General features: G+C 41.0%; 1 protein-coding gene across 7 annotated transcripts in view; it reads left to right on the forward strand.

Moving 5' to 3' along the window:
• LOC308243413 (cyclic AMP-dependent transcription factor ATF-7) overlaps nt 1–21,311 on the forward strand; it is a 109,311-nt gene that overhangs the window by 81,893 nt on the left and 6,107 nt on the right. For 5 of the 7 annotated variants that reach the window (XM_080658908.1, XM_080658910.1, XM_080658909.1 and 2 more), the window contains 9 exons: nt 718–814; nt 4,856–4,974; nt 8,822–8,962; nt 10,917–11,074; nt 12,523–12,622; nt 13,135–13,248; nt 13,870–14,022; nt 17,238–17,435; nt 19,007–19,115. In XM_080658908.1, the coding sequence (XP_080515034.1) occupies nt 718–814; nt 4,856–4,974; nt 8,822–8,962; nt 10,917–11,074; nt 12,523–12,622; nt 13,135–13,248; nt 13,870–14,022; nt 17,238–17,435; nt 19,007–19,115 (1,189 nt within the window). The remainder of the gene's footprint in view (nt 1–717; nt 815–4,855; nt 4,975–8,821; nt 8,963–10,916; nt 11,075–12,522; nt 12,623–13,134; nt 13,249–13,869; nt 14,023–17,237; nt 17,436–19,006; nt 19,116–21,311) is intronic. The other 2 variants (XM_080658914.1, XM_080658913.1) reach the window with 1 other exon arrangement.

A 21,311-nucleotide genomic window follows, 5' to 3' on the forward strand; every position in this document is an offset into this window, starting at 1 on the left:
GGCGGGCTGCCCAATGAGGGGAGACAGCATTTGGCCAATGGGGCTGGTGTGTGCCATTACTGCTGGCCATTGGGCCTCTGTCCTCTACAGCTCCATCCTGACTCATTAAAACCCTGAGCCAAATAGCTGGGCAGGCTCCTGCTGCAGCATTGTGGGGGCCAGGAAGTTAAATGGTTCTCCTAATCCTGCATAATTTATCTCCCTGTTAGCCCCCTCATAAATAGTCCATTTCAGCCCCACCATGGAGAGCTTAATTCTGAATTTCCTATTTTTGTGATGACCAATGAGTGCCCAGCCTTTCCCTTCTCTCTTTATTATTATTATTAAAAATTATTTTCCCCTTGTTCACTATGAGTTTGCTTTAATGTTTTGTGTTTTGTTTTTTTCCTCATTTGAAGCCTCCTGCCTGGATCCCACTTCAGCAACAGTCTGTCCATTTCTCTCATTTGGACCTAATATTACAGAGCAGTTGGTGCTACACTCTTCCCCTTCCTCTCTCCTCCCAGCTTTATAGTGCCTCTTTTCCTCCTCCCCATTTTCTCTTTTTAAATCTATCACCTCTCCTTTCCCATCACTTCCAGTTTTTTCCTCCTTCCCATTCCCTGTTCAATCCCTCTTTCCAGCAACCAACCTTATCACAGGATGTTTGGTAGGACATTTTAAAAGGGCACTGAAGTGTTGTTGTTTTTACACATCTCCATTTCTGTTTCGTTTCAGAGATTTACAAACGAGGACCACCTGGCAGTTCATAAACACAAGCATGAGATGACATTGAAATTTGGCCCAGCCCGAACTGACTCAGTCATCATTGCAGGTATTTGCTACTCCAGAAGCCACGTGCCTTGATATCACCAAACAGTTAAGATTAAAACCAGGGACCAGATGTACTGGGAGCTATCCTCCCCTTCTCCCATTAAGAGCCCTTATGTGATCTGCATTTAATCAGGAAAAAGGAACACTAAAAGCTCCAAAGTTTCTTTTGTGCCCTCTACTCTCTATTTTTAATACAAGATTGGGTTCTTCGGTTTTGGAGGGTAGGTGTGTTGAGGTTTTGTCTTAGCTTTTTTCCAGTCTATTTCCTCCTTGCCTTCTTTTTATTAAGACTTTAGAAGATTTATAGACAGAAGACGCCTTTGACATTTCTCCCTACACATAATGAAGGGGTGAACAAAAGCAGGGAAGCCGACCTCGTCTGGCTGCTTCTCATCCACTGGGTGTCAGTTTTCCCCAAGCAGACAGATTGTCAGTTCGTAAATTCAGCTTCCCTTGTGAACCCAGACACCATTGAGGGCACATTTCCAAAGTTCAAACAAGACATTTGTCAATGGGACTTTTCTGTGCCAATTTGGGTGACCTGGAACCTCTCACTGGTTGTTTAGAGTTTGTCTTGCTTATATATGCCATCTCTAGGGACCATTCTCAGCAAACTCTCTCAAAACGTGTAGCAACAGTTCTGTTGTACCATTTTCAGCTAGACAAACATACAAACCAAAGTGGGCTTTTTCTTTCAATACCATGAGGGGGTTCTGATTAACCTGAGTTAAGCAAGCTTACCTCAGTATTTAACCTCTCTCCATACTTGTATACATGAAGAAAGGGATTTGCCCTTACAGATCTCCTATTTCTTATTAATGAAGCAAATATTGACTGAATATCTACTTTGCTAGGAGCTTGTAATTCCTGAAAAAGGACATGAGTGGAGATCATTAATGATCCTTAAGAAAGCTCAGGGGAGCCCTGGCTGGGTAGCTCAGATGGTTAGAGCGTTGTCCCAATATGCCAAAGTTTCAAGTTTGATCCCCAGTCAGGGCACTTAAAAGAAGCAACCAATGAATGCATACATAAGTGGAACAACAAATTGATGTTGAAAGAAGAAAGCTAGTGGAGGCTTTAGAGGAAAGAGTGACTATAGGATTTAACATATATTCAGGTAACATGCTTAAATTTATTAAGTCAGGTCATATATTCATGAAAATAATTTTAGTATTTGTAGTCTAATATAAGTGAATAATACAAACAAAAAATACTAAGATAATATTAAATGGAATTAGTCATAGACAGTTTATGAAAGAGGTAAATTTGAGGCAAGGTTATCAAGTTGGAGAGGTTATTAAAAATGGTGTAAAGGCCTATGCTGAGTCTCCAGCAGTGGTGAGAAATTGATACAGGACAGTCCCAAGGAAAGAAAGTGATTTCTGTTATTTTTTGCATGCTGCTCTGGAATGCTCATCCCATTGCACATAACTTCAGCTGTTCTATCTAAGCTGCTAATTCTCATATCTGTAAATTATGACCTGGTGTCTCACATGTATTCCAACCCCTAATTGAACACTTAACTTGGCTGGCTTTCTGTCATTCATATCTTCATGTCGATGACCAAATTTATCTTTGTCCCCTGAACCAACTTCTTTTCCTTTGTTATTCAGTGATGATATTCTCAAAATTTTGAGTTGTTTTATTTTTCTCTTCAGATTCTCTCTGTTCTGTTCCATCCTGCTCTTCCTGCCACTACCCTCATTATGCTTGAATTCTCCTCCATAGTCTCCTAGCTGGTCTCTCTCCTTGACTAGTCTCTTATTATATAATCTATCTTCATTCTATTGAAAAGCCAATCTTCCTTAAATTCTTCTCCACGCAAAATCTGTCATTATTTTCCCATTTTCTCTTACTTTAAGGCTATTCATACTTGGATTTTCAGACCTTCTATAACCTAGAGCCATGGTACCTGCCCAACTTTAGATACAAGTTATATACCTAACATAATTATCCTTTGACCTAGACATACCTTTTTCTTCTCATCTATACATGGTGCCCATGCCCTGCCTCTCTCTATGCCTTCACCCACCTTAGCATCTGAAGCCATTCTTTAAGACCCAACCCAAGTCCTCCTAACTACTCTGTCATTTATTTATCTTTATTTAATTTCTGCAATAAATTTATTCTCTACTGCACATGATTGTTGTATACTATGATATTATCTATGTATAATTGTTTTATTTCCTTCTCTAGAAAGCATTCTCTTATTCTCTAGGGCAAGAGCCATGTTTTATATTTGGGCAAAACTCCTATATTCCTATTTCTCTTCTCCCCCAGATTTCTACACAAATGTATGCATGTAGCACCAGAAGATAAAAAGTATTCAGTAAACACTTGTTGATTGCTTCAGAATCATCAGAGCAGGTTAAGGGTTTTCTTATACATTGTTCAGGAATGGAAGAAGTTTGTATGAGCCTCAGATCAGAGATCCAAAGGCCCTCTTCTGCCATAGCCATGCCCTTAGCTGCCCCATCCTGGTTCACTTGAGTGGTAATTTTTTGTGTGTCCTTACTGAAGTGCTCTCTAAGCATAAAGGATGATATTACCTCTACTCACCCGGGGATGGAGGGAAAGTGGCTTTATCGTTGGCCAACCAAAGCTGCCAGAGAAGCTTTTAAAACTATTTTGGGAGGTAGTGGTAACTTTTCCAAACACTCTGATTCAGAAGAGGTTTTGTTTAAAAATTTTTAAAATTATGTTGTTTCCATGGAAAATCCCACTGGATTATTCCCAATTGATCATGCTAGAAGGAGCAATTTTAATACCAGGTGTCACTCCTTGAAATATTATTTAAACATTTTTCTATTTCTATCATTCAACCTAGTGCTTTGGGGTATGAGATGAATCCATGAGGTAACTATCATGTCAAGGAAAACTATCTAAAAGAGTTAGAATCAGGGAACAAGATTCAGCTGACCTAAGAGAAAAACTGAAGAAACAGAATGGGGAGAGAGAAGTTCAAATCTAAAATTCAAGCTGCTTGGCCCTAGCTGGTTTGGCTCAGTGGATAGAGTGTTGGCCTGCAGACTGAAGGGTCCTGGGATAGATTCTGGTCAAAGGCACATGCCTGGATTGCAGCTTGATCCCTAGTAGGGAGCGTGCAAGAGGCAGCCGATCAATGATTCTCTCATCATTGATGTTTCTGTTTCTCTCTCCCTCTCCCTTCCTCTTTGAAATCAATAAAAATATATTTTAAAAAACAACAGTAGGTTTAAACATTTAAAAATAAATAAATAAATAAAATTTAGGTTGCTTGAAAAGTTGCCATGGGTTACGGAGAGCCTTCTTCTTCCCAAGGGTAGAGAGGCACTGTGTTGAGGAAAGATTTGTGCAGCCCCTAAGAGGATATTTTGGCTGGCAAGTCTAAATCCAAATATCCTGATTTCCGGAATTTGCTCTGGGCCCAGGTTTCTGTTCTATTGTTTGCAGTTTCCTTTTCTAGCTCATGATCTTGCTGTCTTGTTACCTAGCCCCTAGATTTGCCTGGAATGCCTTTAGAAGGTAACAGACCCTTACCTCAGTGATCACTGAAAGGCAATACACCATTTCTAATTTGGTGGTGTTAGCAAATAAACTCAACCACCTGAGCCTCAGTTTCTTCTCCTCCTCAAATTTTAACATTCATCTGCTTATAACTGCTCGCTTCAGACCTAGCAGGGAGTAAGTTTAAAGAGAAAATGTCGTTTAGCTATACTTGATTTTCAAATCTAGAGGTTTCACAAACTCCACCTGGGTGGGTGGTTTGGTTTTGTTTGGGGGTGAGGGAGGTGAAACCAGCCTCTAGGAGAAAGGTGGTTACATGGATAGTCACACAGCAAAACATTGTTCTGTCTTCCCTCTGCTGGCCTTGAGGCAACACAGCACAGACACCCTCTGGTGGCCTAGCACCAGCCTTCACCTACTAGAGATCCAAAAAGCAAATTCGCCCGAACACCGAGACTCTCTCCAGATAGAAGAATAAAATGTGCTCTCTGCATACTCCCAAGTTTAATTTTAGGTCACAACTAAAATCGAATTTCCTTTCTTTTCATGTCTACAGATCAAACTCCTACTCCAACTAGATTCCTGAAGAACTGTGAGGAAGTGGGGCTCTTCAATGAACTAGCTAGCTCCTTTGAACATGAATTCAAGAAAGCTGCAGATGAGGATGAGAAAAAGGTGAGAGGCAGGACTTATACTGGTGATGTTCGAATCTAGGCTATTCTCATTGTACCCTGGGATAATTTGCTTAATTGGTTAAAGCACAAAATTACAGGTTTGGTTCTATAGAAACAGAGAATACCCACTAATCCTAGTCAGCCACCCAGGTCTTTCAGGGGTCCACATGATGGATCAGCACAAGTCTGTCTTCATGCCAGTTTCAGGGGCCTCCAACCTGCTCAAGTTGGTTATGTGGTCACCCAGTTCTTTGATGGATTTTACCTGCTCATTCAGGTAGTGAGTCTCGATGAAGTCAAACAAATGAAGGTCATTTTTTGTCAGTGGCCAGTTTGTGCAATTCCAGTAGTGACTAATTCACTCTTTTTTCCAAGTGTAATGCACACCCCATTGCATTCTGCCCAAACTTCCCGTCACTGAGGTCTGGTTTCTTGATACCCTGAAGGACGATTCGGCCACCTAGTTGATTCTGCAGCTTCATCAGTTTCTCAGCATGTTCCCTCTCCTCATGAGATTGGTGAAGAAAATATTTGGCAAAGTTCTTCAAAGCCACATCATCACAGTCAAAGTAGAAAGACGTGGACAGGTCGTATAGGAAGCATAGAGCTCCAGGTGGATCTGGCAGTCGATGGAGGCCTCCAAGTCCAGGTGGCAGTTCTGGCAAGCCTGCAAGGTGGACACGGTCCTCAGGGTGGGTGGCTGAGGAGAGGTGGATGTATGGCATTGGAGCAGTAGTGGGGGCACCTTGGGGCAATCCCAGGGTGCTGTGAGGAGGTAGTGGAAAGCTGGCTCTGGGCGGCTGGCTGGGATGGGGGACAGTACTGGTTCCGTCCAAGCACTGTTGAAGCAGGAAACCACAGCAACTCTCGGTGAAGACTGTTCTGCCTGTTTTCCTTTTTATGTATTGATTGATTTGAGAAAAAGAGAGAGAGAGAGAGAAACATCGAGACATCGATTTGTTGTTCCACTTATTTCTGTATTCATTGGTTGATTCTTGTATGTGCCCTAACTGGTGGGTCAAACCTGCAACCTTGGCTATCAGGACGACACTCTAATGAACTGTTTTTCTTAAAGAAGGATGTTCTTGCTGCTTTCCAAAGGAGATCAACCAGAATGGTGAAAGAACTAGAAATTATGTCACTTTGGGAATATTTACAGAAATAGAGGAAGTTTTGCTTGGAAAGAGAAGACTTAATATGAACAAAAGTTCAGTCTTAAATATTTGAAGAGTTTTCATGTAAAAGAAGGGTTAAATTTATTTTCATGGCTCAGAGGTAGAAATATGGCCAGCAGGTGGAAGCTGTCACCGAGTGCATTGAATTATATGTAGATCACTTAGTGTAGATACTGTGGAAAGGATTAAAATGCTGGAAAGCCTTTGCATCCTCAGGTGTTGTGATTCCGATTTTAGACTTTATATTCCAAATCTCTAGAGAATCTTTCAGTTTGGAAGACCAGTGGAAATAGTTCAAGAAGCAGAGTCAAATAAAAATAGTTCCCATGGTATAAGGGATTTTAGGGAAAAGGAAACTGAAAAGGTCAAAATTTATTCCACTTTAGAATTGAAATTCTGGTTACTAGTCACTTTAAAATCGGGTATGTGTTCCATAATAATTCAGAAAAATTCCAGTATATGATCTCAGAACATGTACACATTAGCCACATGTATGCTCCACAATTGCATGACACAGTAAGACATGAAATCCCATCAGAATATAGCAAAACCAGAATATAAGGAAAAAAATGTCCAGAAAAGCTGTTTCCTTCTGAGAGGGAATTGTACATGATTTTTTCATTTAGCTTAAATTGTAAGAATGCAAGATAAAGTGTCTGTATCACTGGAAGTCTTTACAAATTCCATAGCTTTCTATGAGTTTCTTTTCATGCTGCCTCCTTCAAACTAAAAGAAGGCAGGGCAATTCAGTGACATGTATTTGTAGTTCTACTTTCAAAAGGCAGAACTAACCTTCTCATTATTCTTTTTCTTTGGAGACACAGGTCTCTCTCTTTTTTAAAAAAAAATATGTTTTTGTTGATTTTAGAGGAAGGAAGAGGGAGAGAGAGATAGAAACATTGATGAGAGAGAAACATCGATTGGCTGTCTCCTACACGCCCTATACTGGAGATCGACCCCACAACCTGGTCATGTGCCTTGATCAGGAATCGAACCTGCAACCTCGTGGTGGATGGGACGACACTCAACCAACTGATCCACAATGGCAGGGCAGTCTCTCATTTTTCAGTTGTTTCATCCTATGTGGTATAATTTCTCCCTCCCCCAAAACAAAGAAATCAGTCAATTGATCAAGCTGAATTACAAAAAAAGAAAGAAAGAAAGAAAGAAATAGGAAATACGTCAAATTGTTTCCACCAGGATGTGAGGGATTTTAAACCAACCTCATTATAGGCAAATTCAAGAAAATTAGCCTCCCATGAAAAGTTTAAGGTCTTTTCCATTGCCATTTTTGCTCTGTTGATACTTCTGAGAAGCCTTTCATAGTTGGTCAGGCCTTTACTCATTGAGTATCTCTTGATATTTCTGCCTGCCTGTCTTCACCTCACCTTGATGAGAAGCATAGATTCATTGTAAGATTATCTCCAGGAGTGTTTTATGAGCCCACAACTTTCCTGAACCACAGCTTTTCTAGGAGATGCCCCAGAGGGATTTTAAACCTGTGGTTGAGAGGCCTCTCCTTCCCACCACCCTCTGGTTTCAGGGATCCCAGGATTAGCTCAGTTGGGCCTGACATCTTAGAAATGTAGAAAAAAATTAGGGCAGAAGTGAAACCATCTTTGCTATTGCTCACCTCCATCATATTGGAGAAAAAGAACCATTACCACCTTTTCTAATGTGGTAGACACCGGACTAACTTCAGTTTGCTCAACTACCAAGAACATTTTTAGGGATTAAGGTAGCAAGGGAAGAGTTAGAAACAAACTCCTCTTTCACCAAGAATTCTAGGATTTAGGAAGACTAGAACAAAGGATTGACGTAGTCATAAAACTGAACTGCAGTGCCATCAGTTCATGCCCCTGTCATGGTGCAGTGTCAGGGCCATCATCTCAGATTGTTTCTTTTCCCTGCAAAGCCACTTATGGCTCCACAGTTGTGTAAGATGGTGGCACCAATGCTAGGAATTTACTCTTTTCTTTCTGGTTTTCTCCAGTCCTACTCCTAGGACCAACTTCCCATTTCTTTCACGGATCAAGTGATCAGCTTTTCCTTTCTCTGTTACCCTGAAGCCCTGTCTTCCTAACTTTTAGCTTCTGGCACCAGATTTGGGGGTGAAATCACCATCAAACATGGGGCATACCCTAGAAAAGGTCTTTCTTATGTTGTTTTCAGTACCTTAATCATCAATTTGTCTTTATTTGCTTTTGATAATTGGGTAATTATCATCTGGTTGGCAGAAAAAGTGTTCACAGTTCTACAGTGGCCAATTGAGCTGGTTAGGAAAAGGCAGGGACTGGATTCAGGAATCATTTTACTTTTCTGAAAAATAATATCATAATACTTGGATTTAAATCACTTTTTTTTTCCTTTCAGGGGCTTTATAAGCATTATGAGTATTTTTTCCCTTTCAGAATATTTCTAAGTACTCACCCATGGTGAAGCAGGTGTTATTTCCATTTTATAGTTAGGGAAGCAGAAGCCCTGAGAAGTTGAAAGGATTTGGCCAAAGTTGTACATAAAACCTTGGCTTCACATTTCTTTGACTTGCAGTTTGGCACTTTGACCAAGGACTAAACTTCTTAGAAGTTTATTCCCTCATCTTTTAACTGGGAAGATGCAGATTCAACTTGAAGGAAATCATAGGGTTAAACTATGCTCATTTCTCTCTTTTAGCAGGCTGCTGCAGGGCCTCTTGACATGTCTCTGCCTTCCACACCAGACATTAAAATCAAAGAAGAGGGGCCAGTGGAGGTAGACTCATCCCCACCTGACAGCCCTGCCTCCAGCCCCTGCTCCCCGGTGCTCAAGGACAAGGTAAAATTCTCTATCAGAAGTCATCCCACATGTTAATTAATAGACTACATTTTGATTCATCAGTTGTATAAATAGTGTGTGATACAGGAAGATGGAATATATTCAAATAAATGTTAATTGTTCAGATTTATATAAATTACACCCACTCTGTGACCCAGCAGTTCTACTTCTAAGTCCATGTGGAAATGAAATTAGTGTGTATGTCCACCCAAAGAAGTGTATGAGAATGTTCATAACAGTTTTATTGATTATAGTAAAAAAAGCTAGAAGTAGTCCATCAACAAGAAAATGAACCAAGTGTAGTATATTTATAAAATGGAATACTACATGACATTAAAAAAGAATAAGCTAATGATATACACAACAATAAGGATGAATTTCACAAATGTTATATTGAACAATAACAAAAAAATTCATACACAGAAGTACATACTATGTAATTTTATTTACATCAGGTTCAAGAAAAGGCAAAATTATTTGATGGTGATAGAACTCAGAATAATGTTTAACCTCTTGTGGGGAAAGGTAATAGATTGGGAAGGGATGCATGAGAACTTTCTGGGGTGCTAGAAATGGGCTCTGTCTTGATTTCACATATGTAAAAAGTCATTTAGTTGTACCTTAGTCAATGCACGTTACTGTATTTATGTAGTACTTTAATTAATAAGTGAAAAAGAAAATCACTTAGTTTATAAACTGGACAATAAACCATTTTTTAAAATGTCTTCCCAGAGGTAAGTCTTCTAGTGACTTAAAGGGAGTATCTGCTAGGATTCTGAAAATTTTTTAAAGGAAACATTTTAAGAAGTAGTATTTTTTATACATTTATTGAAATATAGTACATGTACAGAAAAGTACATAAATTGTAAGAATACAGCTCACTGAATTTTCACAAAGTTTACAGATTTTGTAACTAGTGCCCAGGTATTATCAGAACCTCAGAAGCCCCCTTCCGCCTCCTTCCAATCTCTACTGTTTTACCAGCAGTTATTAATTTTAATATCCACTTTGAATAGTTCATCAATAGCTCATTTTACTTCCCTCCAAACTTGGTTTGATAACTTATAAAACCATTCCCTCCATAAACATTACAACACCACTTCCCCCACCTCAGCCCCCCCCACACCCCCCAAAAAAATTACAGCCTTCCCCTCTCTTTCTCCTTTTCATCAGCAACCAGGTCCTAGAAGCTGTCTGGAGATGTTTTCATGGCCAGTGTGGCCACTGGTAACCTAAGATCCTAACAAGGGAAGCAGTTCGTTTTATTAAAATCTGATCATTATTTAAACTGCCATAGCCCTTTTATATATATATATATATATATATATATATATATTATTGATTTTTTACAGAGAGAAAGGGAGAGGGATAGAGAGTTAGAAACATCGATGAGAGAGAGAAACATCAATCAGCTGCCTCCTGCACACCCCCTACTAGGAATGTGCCCACAACCAAGGTACATGCCCTTGACCGGAATCAAACCCAGGACCCTTCAGTTCACAGGCCGACGCTCTATCCCCTGAGCCAAACTGGTTAGGGCCATAGCCCTTCTTTAAAAAAGATATTGGGTTGCCTTATCACCAGTCTTATACCTGTACCTGCCTTTTCCTGTTAGAGAACACAGGACACAAAGTTTTAGAATGACAGTATCTAGATTGTGATAACAATTTTTAGAATTTATATGATACTACATTGCTTCTACAGAGATTTCAAGTGATTTTTCAACTGTCATCTCATTCATATGGGCATCATTCCTGATGAAAGGGGGATAGCCAAAAGGTCTTAACTCAGCATTTTCACTGAATTTGTGAATGAGGTATGGTCCGTGACCCTGGAGCGACATGACTTGCTCTAATGCTCTTTCCAATAAATTTGTGCTAGATTTTACCAGCTACATATTTCTCTATAAAAAGCCCGTTAAAGCATTTGTGATCTGTTGGTCTCTTCTCCCCAGGAAATTGCCCCAAAGTCTGTTGTGATATCTACCCCAACGCCTACCATTGTACGCCCTGGCTCCCTGCCTCTCCACTTGGGCTATGATCCACTTCACCCAACTCTTCCCTCCCCAACCTCTGTCATCACACAGGCTCCACCATCCAACAGGCAACTGGGGTAAGTAAAGAGCAGAGAGAAATAGTGAAGCCTGAATTTTCTTCTGCTTTGTAAAATTATTTGATAAAACAGGGACTGTTTGAATACTCAAAAAAAATGAGTCACTATGATTGTCTCTCAAAATAAATAGATTCCTCTCCCTTTTGAGTAGACCAGCAAGTATTTATTTGAGGATAATACTTCATTAATTTGGAGGCTTAATACTTCTTTGATCTAAAAGGAGAATCCTTAAAACTTTAGGAAGTTCGTCATAATGATGGAGGCTACACAGGAAACTATATAAGTTCTTGACCTGAATCAGTAGATGTTTATTGGAGCACTACTGTATGAGGGACTGAAACACTTTGTCATCTTTTTTTTAATGTTTCCCTCAGTTCCAGTTAGGATTCTTGGTCTTTGCTGCCCCTAATTTTGTTTGTCTATTTGTCTTCACTCATGGCACAGCCTGTACAGATTTCATAGTGGGATGACTTGACATCCTATACCTAGGTACGCATTGAGTTAAGAGGTTACTGTCAGAATTCAGCCTTCTGAAGCTTTATTGTTCTGCAGACGCACTAGGAAAAATACAAAGAGACATCTTTTTGGACAGGGTGGAGCAAAATGTGGAAAGGAACAAGAGAAACTTATTCATATTTGGCTATCATATGGCATAATTCACCTTTGCAAAATAATTTTGGTCCAAGTCTTCCTCATCTAAGGCAAGACAGAATTTATACATGGCAGTGATAGGGAGTTTATTTAATTGTTCAAAACTCTTTTTTAAAAAATTATTTTTATTGATTTCAGAGAGGGAGAGAGAGATAGAAACATCAATGATGAGAGAGAATCATTGATCTGCTGCCTCTTGCACGCCCCCCCACTGGAGATGGAGCCTGCAACCCAGGCATGTGCCCTGACCGGGAATCGAACCATGACCTCCTGGTTCATAAGTCAGTGCTCAACCACTGAGCCACACTGGTTGGGCAAGACTCTTTTTTTCAAATATGCTTTTATTGATTTTAGAGAGAGGAGAAGGGAGAGGGAAAGAGAGAGAGAAACATCAATTTGAGAGGAACATCGATAGTTTGCCTCCCGTAGGCACTTCGACTAGGGATTGAACCCACAACTTGGGCATGTGCCCTGACCAGGAATCAAACCGGCGACCTTTGGGTGCCCAGCATGATGTTCAACCAACTGAGCAACACTGGCCAGGGCAATTGTTCAAAACTCTTAATAGGATTTGCTTCCCACCCATTTGAGTTCAGTGGTATTTGCTTAATTTGAAAAGTGTAAAGATCTTGTAGCATTCCCTGCTTTTTCCACCTTCATGAGGGTGTCAAGATTATACAGTGTTGCCCTTTAGCTTCCCTAACTGGAGAAGACTGGAAAATCTGCTATAATATAGAAGACAGATCCATAGGCAAAAGGGTCTGTATCATGAGCATTTCACTTCATGTGTCCTCTAGGTCTCCCACTGGCTCCCTTCCTCTCGTCATGCATCTTGCTAATGGGCAGACCATGCCTGTGCTGCCAGGGCCTCCGGTACAGATGCCTTCTGTTATATCGGTAAGCTCTGTAGCTGGGACAGCCAGCCCTACCAACACACAATCCCTCCCTTCCACCTGAATGCTCTTAAACACATGAGCCCCAGGGAAAAGTGGGCTCTGGTCTGTATTAGTGGAGCATGGAAGCCTGCCCAAATGCTTCACTAACCTCTGCCAATCCGGTACTATGGAACACTAGACAAAGGCTCATCTGGACAATTGGCTCCTGGTCTAGGAATTGATCTTGCCAGCCTGCTGATTGGTTGCTTTCACTTGGCTCTTAGCACCTTCCAAATTGCCCACCACTTTCCTCAATATAGCCCCAGCCCTTCCCATAGAAGTTCTCATAGCATTGGAAGGTTAGATTCAGTGCTGTGGGGGGAGGTATTTCCCAGGATCCCTGTATGCCCTATGGGCAGGTTGCACAGAACAGGCCCTGATGTGCCAATCTCAAAATCACTGCATTTTGGGAAGCTGTTGCCCCACCAATACTATTATGTTCCCTTCTGGTTTTTCTTCCTTCTCTTGATCCAGCTGGCCAGACCTGTGTCTATGGTGCCCAACATTCCTGGTATCCCTGGCCCACCAGTTAACAGCAGTGGTTCCATTTCTCCCTCTGGCCACCCTATGCCATCAGAAGCCAAGATGGTGAGTATATTCCAGCCTGGGGCAACATTGGCTCTTTCTAAGAGAAGTGGTATCAGCCTAGGTTTTTCAAGTGAGCCAAGCAAGGGAACCTTCTGGGACTTGGCAAAGCTAAAGATACCCTGTTGTGAGGTCTGTAGGAAAAGAGACCCTGATTTAGGACTCCCATCTCCTCCCTTCCACCTTTAGAGCCTGGTACATAGACCATGGCAGTGAAGAGGCAGCACAGATTGTTTGGAGAGGAACACTTGCTGTTTCAGTTCCAGGGTGACAGATGGAGGGTGGATGAGTGGGCAGGAGAGCTGGCCAAGAGGTGAATAGCTGCGTAACCAGCCCCTGGCCAGGTTCCAGGAGAGAGCTTTCATCTGGACTCTATTGCTTCAGCCACCCCCACCCTCCAACTGTGCCCAGGATGATAGCCAGGGAATAGAGTAGGCATTTTAGGGATCCAGGTGCACACTCTCTCCCCGTCATTTTCTTTTATTTCCTCTGTTAAGGGAAAATTGTTATGGAAATTTTAGCTATTTGTAAGTCAGTAATAAAATCCAAGCCCATTCTTCCCATCCTTGATAGAATCTCAACCTTGACAACCTTTTTTTTTTTTTTTCTTATCTTTTTCCACAGAGACTAAAAGCCACCCTAACCAACCAAGTCTCCTCAATCAATGGTGGTTGTGGAATGGTGGTGGGTACTGCCAGCACCATGGTGACAGCACGTCCTGAGCAGAGCCAGATCCTCATCCAGCACCCTGACGCCCCATCCCCTGCCCAGCCACAGGTCATTTGGGCCCTTAGATGGGGGAACCAGCTATGTCACCATTGCTTTTTTAAGTCCTATGTTTTTCAGTGAGCAGAAAATTTAGAGAAGAATAGATTTCAGCTTCCTGGGCACCTTCCTGTGCTTTGATTCTTGTTGACAATTTGACAGTAGTAAAAAGTACCATTCTTTATCCACCCTTGTGTTATACTGACATGTAAGCAGACTAGATAATGCAGAACTGTCACAGAGGAGGTCTTAATTTTTGGTGTTATCTATATGAGAATGATGTATGTGTACCAGACAAAGGAGGTTCTCCTAATCTCTTTCCCATCTATTGTCTTTTTTAAAAAAAACACCCACCTGAGCAATGATGAAGTGGTTCGAGAGTTTGTGAAGCTCAAATCAGAGCCTCTTTGCATGGAGGAGGGGACCTGAGCACCTGAGCCCCTGTGCCAACCAGATGGCACCAGTTCCACAAATCAGGGCCAGTGAGAGTTACTATGTAGCCAGCTTAGGTCCTCATTGTTAAGAGACTGACTCCTTCAGTTATAGAAATGTAAAGAAAATTTTGGGGTGGTGGGAGTTTGGCTTTCCACAGAAAGGGTCATGAATCCCTGACCAGTAGGTCTGTGGTGCTAGGGTGTTACTGCATAGGGAGATTTTCCATAAAGAGAGAGGGACAGACATTTCTGAGAGTGTTAACCATTCTTGGTAGACATACCTCCAACCCACACCCCATGTCTACTCCTCTCCATACTACACCTTATCCAGTTGGACCAATCCATTAGAAGGTACATATCCCCTATGTACCAATCATTAGAAGAACAAGTTTAGAGGGCCAGGAGCTTGTGCCTGGCTAGCTAAGTAGTCAGTTGAGCCTATCGGTATCACTGAGCCCTGTAGTCTGGATTGAAATACAGCCAGGGCAGGAGCACCAGAATAGAATTCACACTGTCCCTTGAAGAGAATCCACTGGTTTTGTGTGCCTCCAGTGAGAAAAAGGCCTTGAAACTGAACGAGATACCTCTAGAAATGAGTTCTGTTCATCCCTTACCCAGTTTATATCTATCATGAACAGAAGCAGGTTCATGTGTTTGTGAAGCTCATAGATGTTCAGCCCTCTGGAAGAAACTTGGTCTATGATCCCTCTATACAGGCTGGATGGAGGAGGGCCTCAACACTCCCTGGGTGGTTAGAGACAAACTCTTTCAAGGGGTCATGTGGACTTCCCAGGCCTTTGCTCAGAGAAATGACATGGTCCTTTAATATCCTTGGTAACAGCTTCCTGGACTTTCTGAGGACTCTGTGTTGTCCACATCTGTGTTGGTCATTACATTAAACAAGAAACTAAGCATATTTGCTGTTAATTATTGTATGTGCCATTGTTATAGGAGATTATTGGCTAGTCTTTAATAAATTATCTTATAGCAAAAAAACAACCACATTACTTGATTATATTTTATAGCAAAAATCAAATAGTAATATATTAATATGTGATGTCACAGTATTAAAATGGCTCAGTAAACAAACACAAAAATTCAACTTTTCCTTATCAATTTAATCCCTTGAGACAGAGCAGTCCCTTTTAGATGCCCAGTTCTTTCTCAAGGAGGCCTCAGTTTTAGTAAATTTCTTTGAAAACCAAATAGGCCTCAGTTTTGTATTATCTGTACCAGACAGGTCACAAAAATCTGAGATCGGTTTCTAGAGTTGCATTCTTTGCCCAGCCCCTTTTCCTGATGTCACCACCTGCTTCATCATTTACCACCACATGTCCTAACATGTAATGGCCACATGCTGCTTTAAAGCTTGGCCAGCAACAAAAACCTTCATTGGAGTTTTCTTGTTGGAAGCTAAGCCTGCCCACCCTCATGTATCCCCCTTCCGATGCCAGTCCCTGGAGATGGTAGAGCAGTAACCCCTTGCCTGAGTTGTGCTGCTTTGCCTCTTGAGGAAATTATACCACCTCCTTTTTAGTCACTATGGATTCCTTTCCTTCTCATTCTTCCCTCTCTCTTGGGCTGTTCTTTCACATCCATTCCCTGCATGAGCTGTGAGTTGCCTGTGAGAGAATAGGAACCTGTCATTTCCTTTTCCCCATCCTTGGTAAAACACCAACCTTTACATGTGGTCCAATGAGCTCAGGGCAGAGAGGAAATTTTGAATTTCAAAAGAATTGGTGTAAATTTCCCTAGGTGTAGTGAGAAGCATTGACCTAAGGCTTCTAGCTCATTAAATGGAATTTGAAATTTCCTCCCCATTTTTTCTTTTGGGAGAGATATTAGTCTGAATAAATAAAATTATCTCTTGATTATCTTAATGAAGAACATGATTCAGTAGGGCCTGAAGTGGAGTATAAGATTCTATTTTTTATAGGCTCATGCTTATTCTCATACAACTAATGTGAGCCCTAGCATTGGGGAACTAATATAGATATTCTTTAATAGCAACAGATCTAGAACATAGTTACTTTTGGTGGCGTTTTACATTATATAGTTTGTTTTATGCAGATGGTTTACCCCTCTACATTTTTATTTTTGCTGCTATTATAAAATTGGTCTATCGTCTCAGAACACACATCAGCTTAACAAAAAGGAAGATGATTCAAAAGTCAAGGGACATCAGCCTGAAATTTGAAGACAAGACAATCCTACATCACCAATTTATAAAGGGATTAAAAAATGCTCTTCTGTTTAAAAAAGAACAAACAGAATGGGGGGGGAGGGTTGATGAGGATTATGAATGAAAAGAATATACTAATCCATAGTTCTCCATAATAGACTAATTCTCACTAGTAGTAAAATCTTTTCTTCCTTTCTGAAACTTATAGCATTCAGTTGTTTGTATATATTGCTTGTCCAAATCAGTGATTTGTAAACTTTTTATTCCAGTCTTGCTAAAAGTTCCCGATACCCTCCTTTATGCTTTCCTTCCCTACAAGATTCCCTATTCCTAAGAAACAAAAAGTGATCCTAGTTTCATCTTGTCTGTCTGTCTCAGAGATAATCAGTTTCCAACTGAGCTCTGGTTATGTAAGTATGGGACTTGAGAAGACTGGAAGGAAATGGGAGGCAGAATGAGGAACAATTACAAAAGAGAAGCTAAGGGTATACATAGTGATGAGACTTGCTGTGGTTACAGAGACTGATACATCCCTTTACCAGGTCTTACCAATATACCTAACACCAGGTTTAATTTCTTTCAAGTAACTCCTCTTCCTTCTTGGGCAACAGGTCTCACCAGCCCAGCCCACTCCTAGTACAGGAGGGCGCCGGCGGCGCACAGTGGATGAAGATCCGGATGAGCGGCGGCAGCGCTTTCTGGAGCGCAACCGGGCTGCTGCCTCTCGCTGCCGTCAGAAGCGGAAACTATGGGTGTCTTCCCTAGAGAAGAAGGCAGAGGAACTCACTTCTCAGAACATTCAGCTGAGTGTGAGTGGGTCCTAGATGGTTATCGAGATTGTTGAGTCTTGAAAGTGGTGTTGAATCAGAAAAAAGTGGGACAATATAATAGAAGATGGTAATTATTTAAGTTAGGACAGATACAGAAGATATTCCAGGAAGAATGCAGAAAGAATCTCTTACTGTCAGAGTTGAAATCTCTTCCCCAGGGATTGGAAAAGACATCATCGATTGCCAAATCTGCTACTGGAATGATTTATTCACAGACCCATTTGGATGAAGGGAATTAGATTAAGCACCCCAGGATGCTCTTTTAAGTCATCAGTAAGCTCTGACTGGGGTCATGGAATACCCAAAGGGAAATGCATTTGCCCCATATAATGCAGCTTAATAAAAGAAAGAAAGAAAAAGCCACACAAGCAAAAACAGAACAATTATAATTCATACATTTTCTTGAATATTATTTTTCCTTCTTCTGATTATTTAAAATACTTCATTACAAGATAATATATTCACATACATACACACAAAGAAGTAGAATAAAAACACAGAGTCTCGTCCTGGCTGGTATCCTCAATGGTTAGAGCATCCCCCCCACTCCACTCCACCTCTGAGCACCTAAGGGTCACAGATTCAACTCCCGATCAAGAGAACATACCTGGATCATAGGTTCGATCCCGGCCCCCACGGTTGGGCGCTGCTGGAAGCAACCAATTGATGTGTCTCTATTTCACATAAATGTTTCTCTCTTTCTCCTCCTCCCCCTCCCTTCTACTCTCTTTGAAAATCAATGGAAAAAATCCTCAGGTGAGGATTAACAACAACAAAAAAAACCACAAAATCCCTCTTCAGCATGCCTTTCCAGACTCATTCTTTTCCCTGTAGGTAAGTTTGATGTGCACCTACCAGACACTTTTTTTAGAATGAGAGAAAGAAAGAAATATCAATTTGTTATTCCACTTATTTATGCATTCGTTGGTTGATTCCTGTATGTGTCCTGACCGGGAATTGAATCCACAACCTTGGTGTATCAGGATAATGCCCTAACCAACTGAGCTACCCAGCCAGGGTCCAGACATATATGTATTTCTAAATATTATCTTCATTTATAGTTTTTGTAGGAGAGTCAGGGAGGGATTGCGTGTTTTTTAAAATGGCTGTATAGTAGTACATTCTATAGTGTGGTTACATTACAAGGTATGGATATTTGTAATGTTTCTAATTTTTTGCTAGAACAGCAATGCTACAGTGAACATTATACGCATTTGAATAGGTAGTTCTGTTAAATAGATTCATGGAAGTAGACTTTCTTAGTCAAAGGACATATGCATTATTAATTTTGGTATAATCATGTTTATCCTGTATAGGAGTAATTTTTCTATTGTAAATCCCTACCTTACACTGTAAGGAGCTCCTGTCATTGAACTCATGATTTTACTGGCCCTGGGCTAGCTGAAGCCTTGCTAGGTCAGAAGTCTCCAAATTTGGAAGAGAAAATCCAGGCAGCATTCTGTCGTCACTTTGAGAGTTGGTCACTGGGGGTTCAAGAGTGAAGGATGAATTTTCTTGATACTGTTTTCTCCCCCCCACCCACCCCCCAGAATGAAGTCACATTACTACGCAATGAGGTGGCTCAGTTGAAACAGCTACTGTTAGCTCATAAAGACTGTCCAGTCACTGCACTACAGAAAAAGACCCAAGGCTACTTAGGTGAGTGGCTTACAACCTAAGCAAGATCAATTAGCAAGATCAGAATGTACTGAGTGTCTCAAATGTTTATAATTTTATAACTCTATTCTCAATGTTCTGGGGGGTCCAGACTGATGAGGGAGCAGCCTTTGTGGAGCAACCAGTCCTATGGGGAAAAAATTTTTTTTAAACATAGAGCTTTCCTAATTAACCATCACAGATAAAGGGAACTATGTTTATTGGGAGCCTAATTTGTGTTAGGCACTCTACCATCTTTCTGGTTATCTCTTTTTTTTTTATTTCAGAGAGGAAGGGAGAGAGAGAGGGAGAGGGAGATAGAAAGATCAGTGATGAGCCCTGACCAGTTTGGCTCAGTGGATAGAGCATCAGCCTGCGGACTGAGGGGTCCCAGGTTCGATTCCCGTCAAGGGCATGTACCTTGGTTGCGGGCACATCCCCAGTGGGGGGTGTGCAGGAGGCAGCTGATCGATGTTTCTCTCTCATCGATGTTTCTAGCTCTCTATCCCTCACCCTTTCTCTCTGAAAATCAATAAAATATATTAAAAAAAAATTGTGGGTCAATCTCAAATAATCCAGGATAGTTCTAAAAAAAAGATCAGTGATGAGCCCTAGCTGGTTTGGCTCAGTGGATAGAGCGTCGGCCTCAGGACTGAAAGGTCCCGGGTTTGATTCCAGTCAAGGGCACATGCCTGGGTTGTGGGCTTGATCCCCAGTAGGGGGCATGCAGGAGGCAGCCAATCAGTGATTCTCTCTCATCTTTGACGTTTCTATCTCTTTCTCTCTCTGAAATCAATAAAAATGTTAAAAAAGAAAAAAAAAGATCAGTGATGAGAGAGAATCATTGATTGGCTGTCTCCTACACACCCCCTAGTGGGGATCGAGCCCACAACCCAGGCATGTGCCCTTGACTAGAATTGAACCTGGAATCCTTTAGTCCCCAGGCTGATGCTCTATTCACTGAGCCAAACCGTCTAGGACATCATTGATATTTCTTCTTTTTTTTTTAATCTTTGTTGTTCAGATTATTACAGATGTTCCTCTTTTTCCCCCCCTAGCTCCCCTCCACTCGGTTCCCACCCCACTCCAGGCCTCCCCCGCCCCCACTGACCTCGTCCATAGGTGTAAGCTCTTTGTCCAGTCTCTTCCTGCACCCCCGACAATCCCTTCCCCCCAAGAATTGTCAGTCTGCTTCCTTTCCATGCCCCTGATTCTATTACATTCGCCAGTCTGTTCTGCTCATCAGGTTTTTTATTCATTTGATTTTTAGGTTCGCTTGTTGATAGATATGTATTTGTTGTCACTTTGTTTCTCATAATTTTTTATCTTCACCTTTTTCTTCTTCCTCCTCTTCTTAAAGAATATTCTTCAGCATTTCATATAATACTGATTTGGTGGTGATGAACTCCTTTAGCTTTTTCTTATCTATGAAGCTCTTTATCTGACCTTCAATTCTAAATGATAGCTTTGCTGGGTAGAGTAATCTTGGTTGTATATTCTTGTTATTCATCACTTTGTATATTTCTTGCCACTCCCTTCTGGCCTGCATAGTTTCTGTTGAGAAATCAGCTGACAGTCGTATGGGTACTCTCCTGTAGGTAATTAACTGTTTTTCTTTTGCTGCTTTTAAGATTCTCTCTTTGTCTTTTGCCCTTGGCATTTTAATTATGATGTGTCTTGGTGTGGTCCTCTTTGGATTCCTCTTATTTGGGGTTCTGTGCGCTTCCTGGACTTGTATGTCTATTTCTTTCACCAGGTAAGGGAAGTTTTCTGTCATTATTTCTTCAAATAGGTTTTCAATATCTTGCTCTCTCTCTTCTTCTGGCACCCCCATAATTCGGATGTTGGTACACTTGAAGGTATCCCAGAGGCTCCTTACACTATCTTCATATTTTTTGGATTCATTTTTCTTTTTCTTTTCCAGTTGGGTGTTTTTTGCTTCTTCATATTTCAAATCTTTGACTTGATTCTTGGGATTCTCTAGTCTGCTGTTGGATCTCTGTATATTATTCTTTATTTCAATCAGTGTATGCTTAATTTCTGATTGGTCCTTTTTCATATCCTTGAGGGTCTCACTAAATTTCTTGGAGGTTTCTAGAAGATTCTTGAAAAACCTTATAACCGTGGTTTTGAACTCTATATCCAGTATTTTGCTTTCATTCATTTCTTTCATTTGTGACTTGTTTCTTTGTCTCCACA

Source organism: Plecotus auritus (assembly GCF_963455305.1).
Source record: "Plecotus auritus genome assembly, chromosome: 3".
Taxonomy (NCBI): Eukaryota; Metazoa; Chordata; class Mammalia; order Chiroptera; family Vespertilionidae; genus Plecotus; species Plecotus auritus.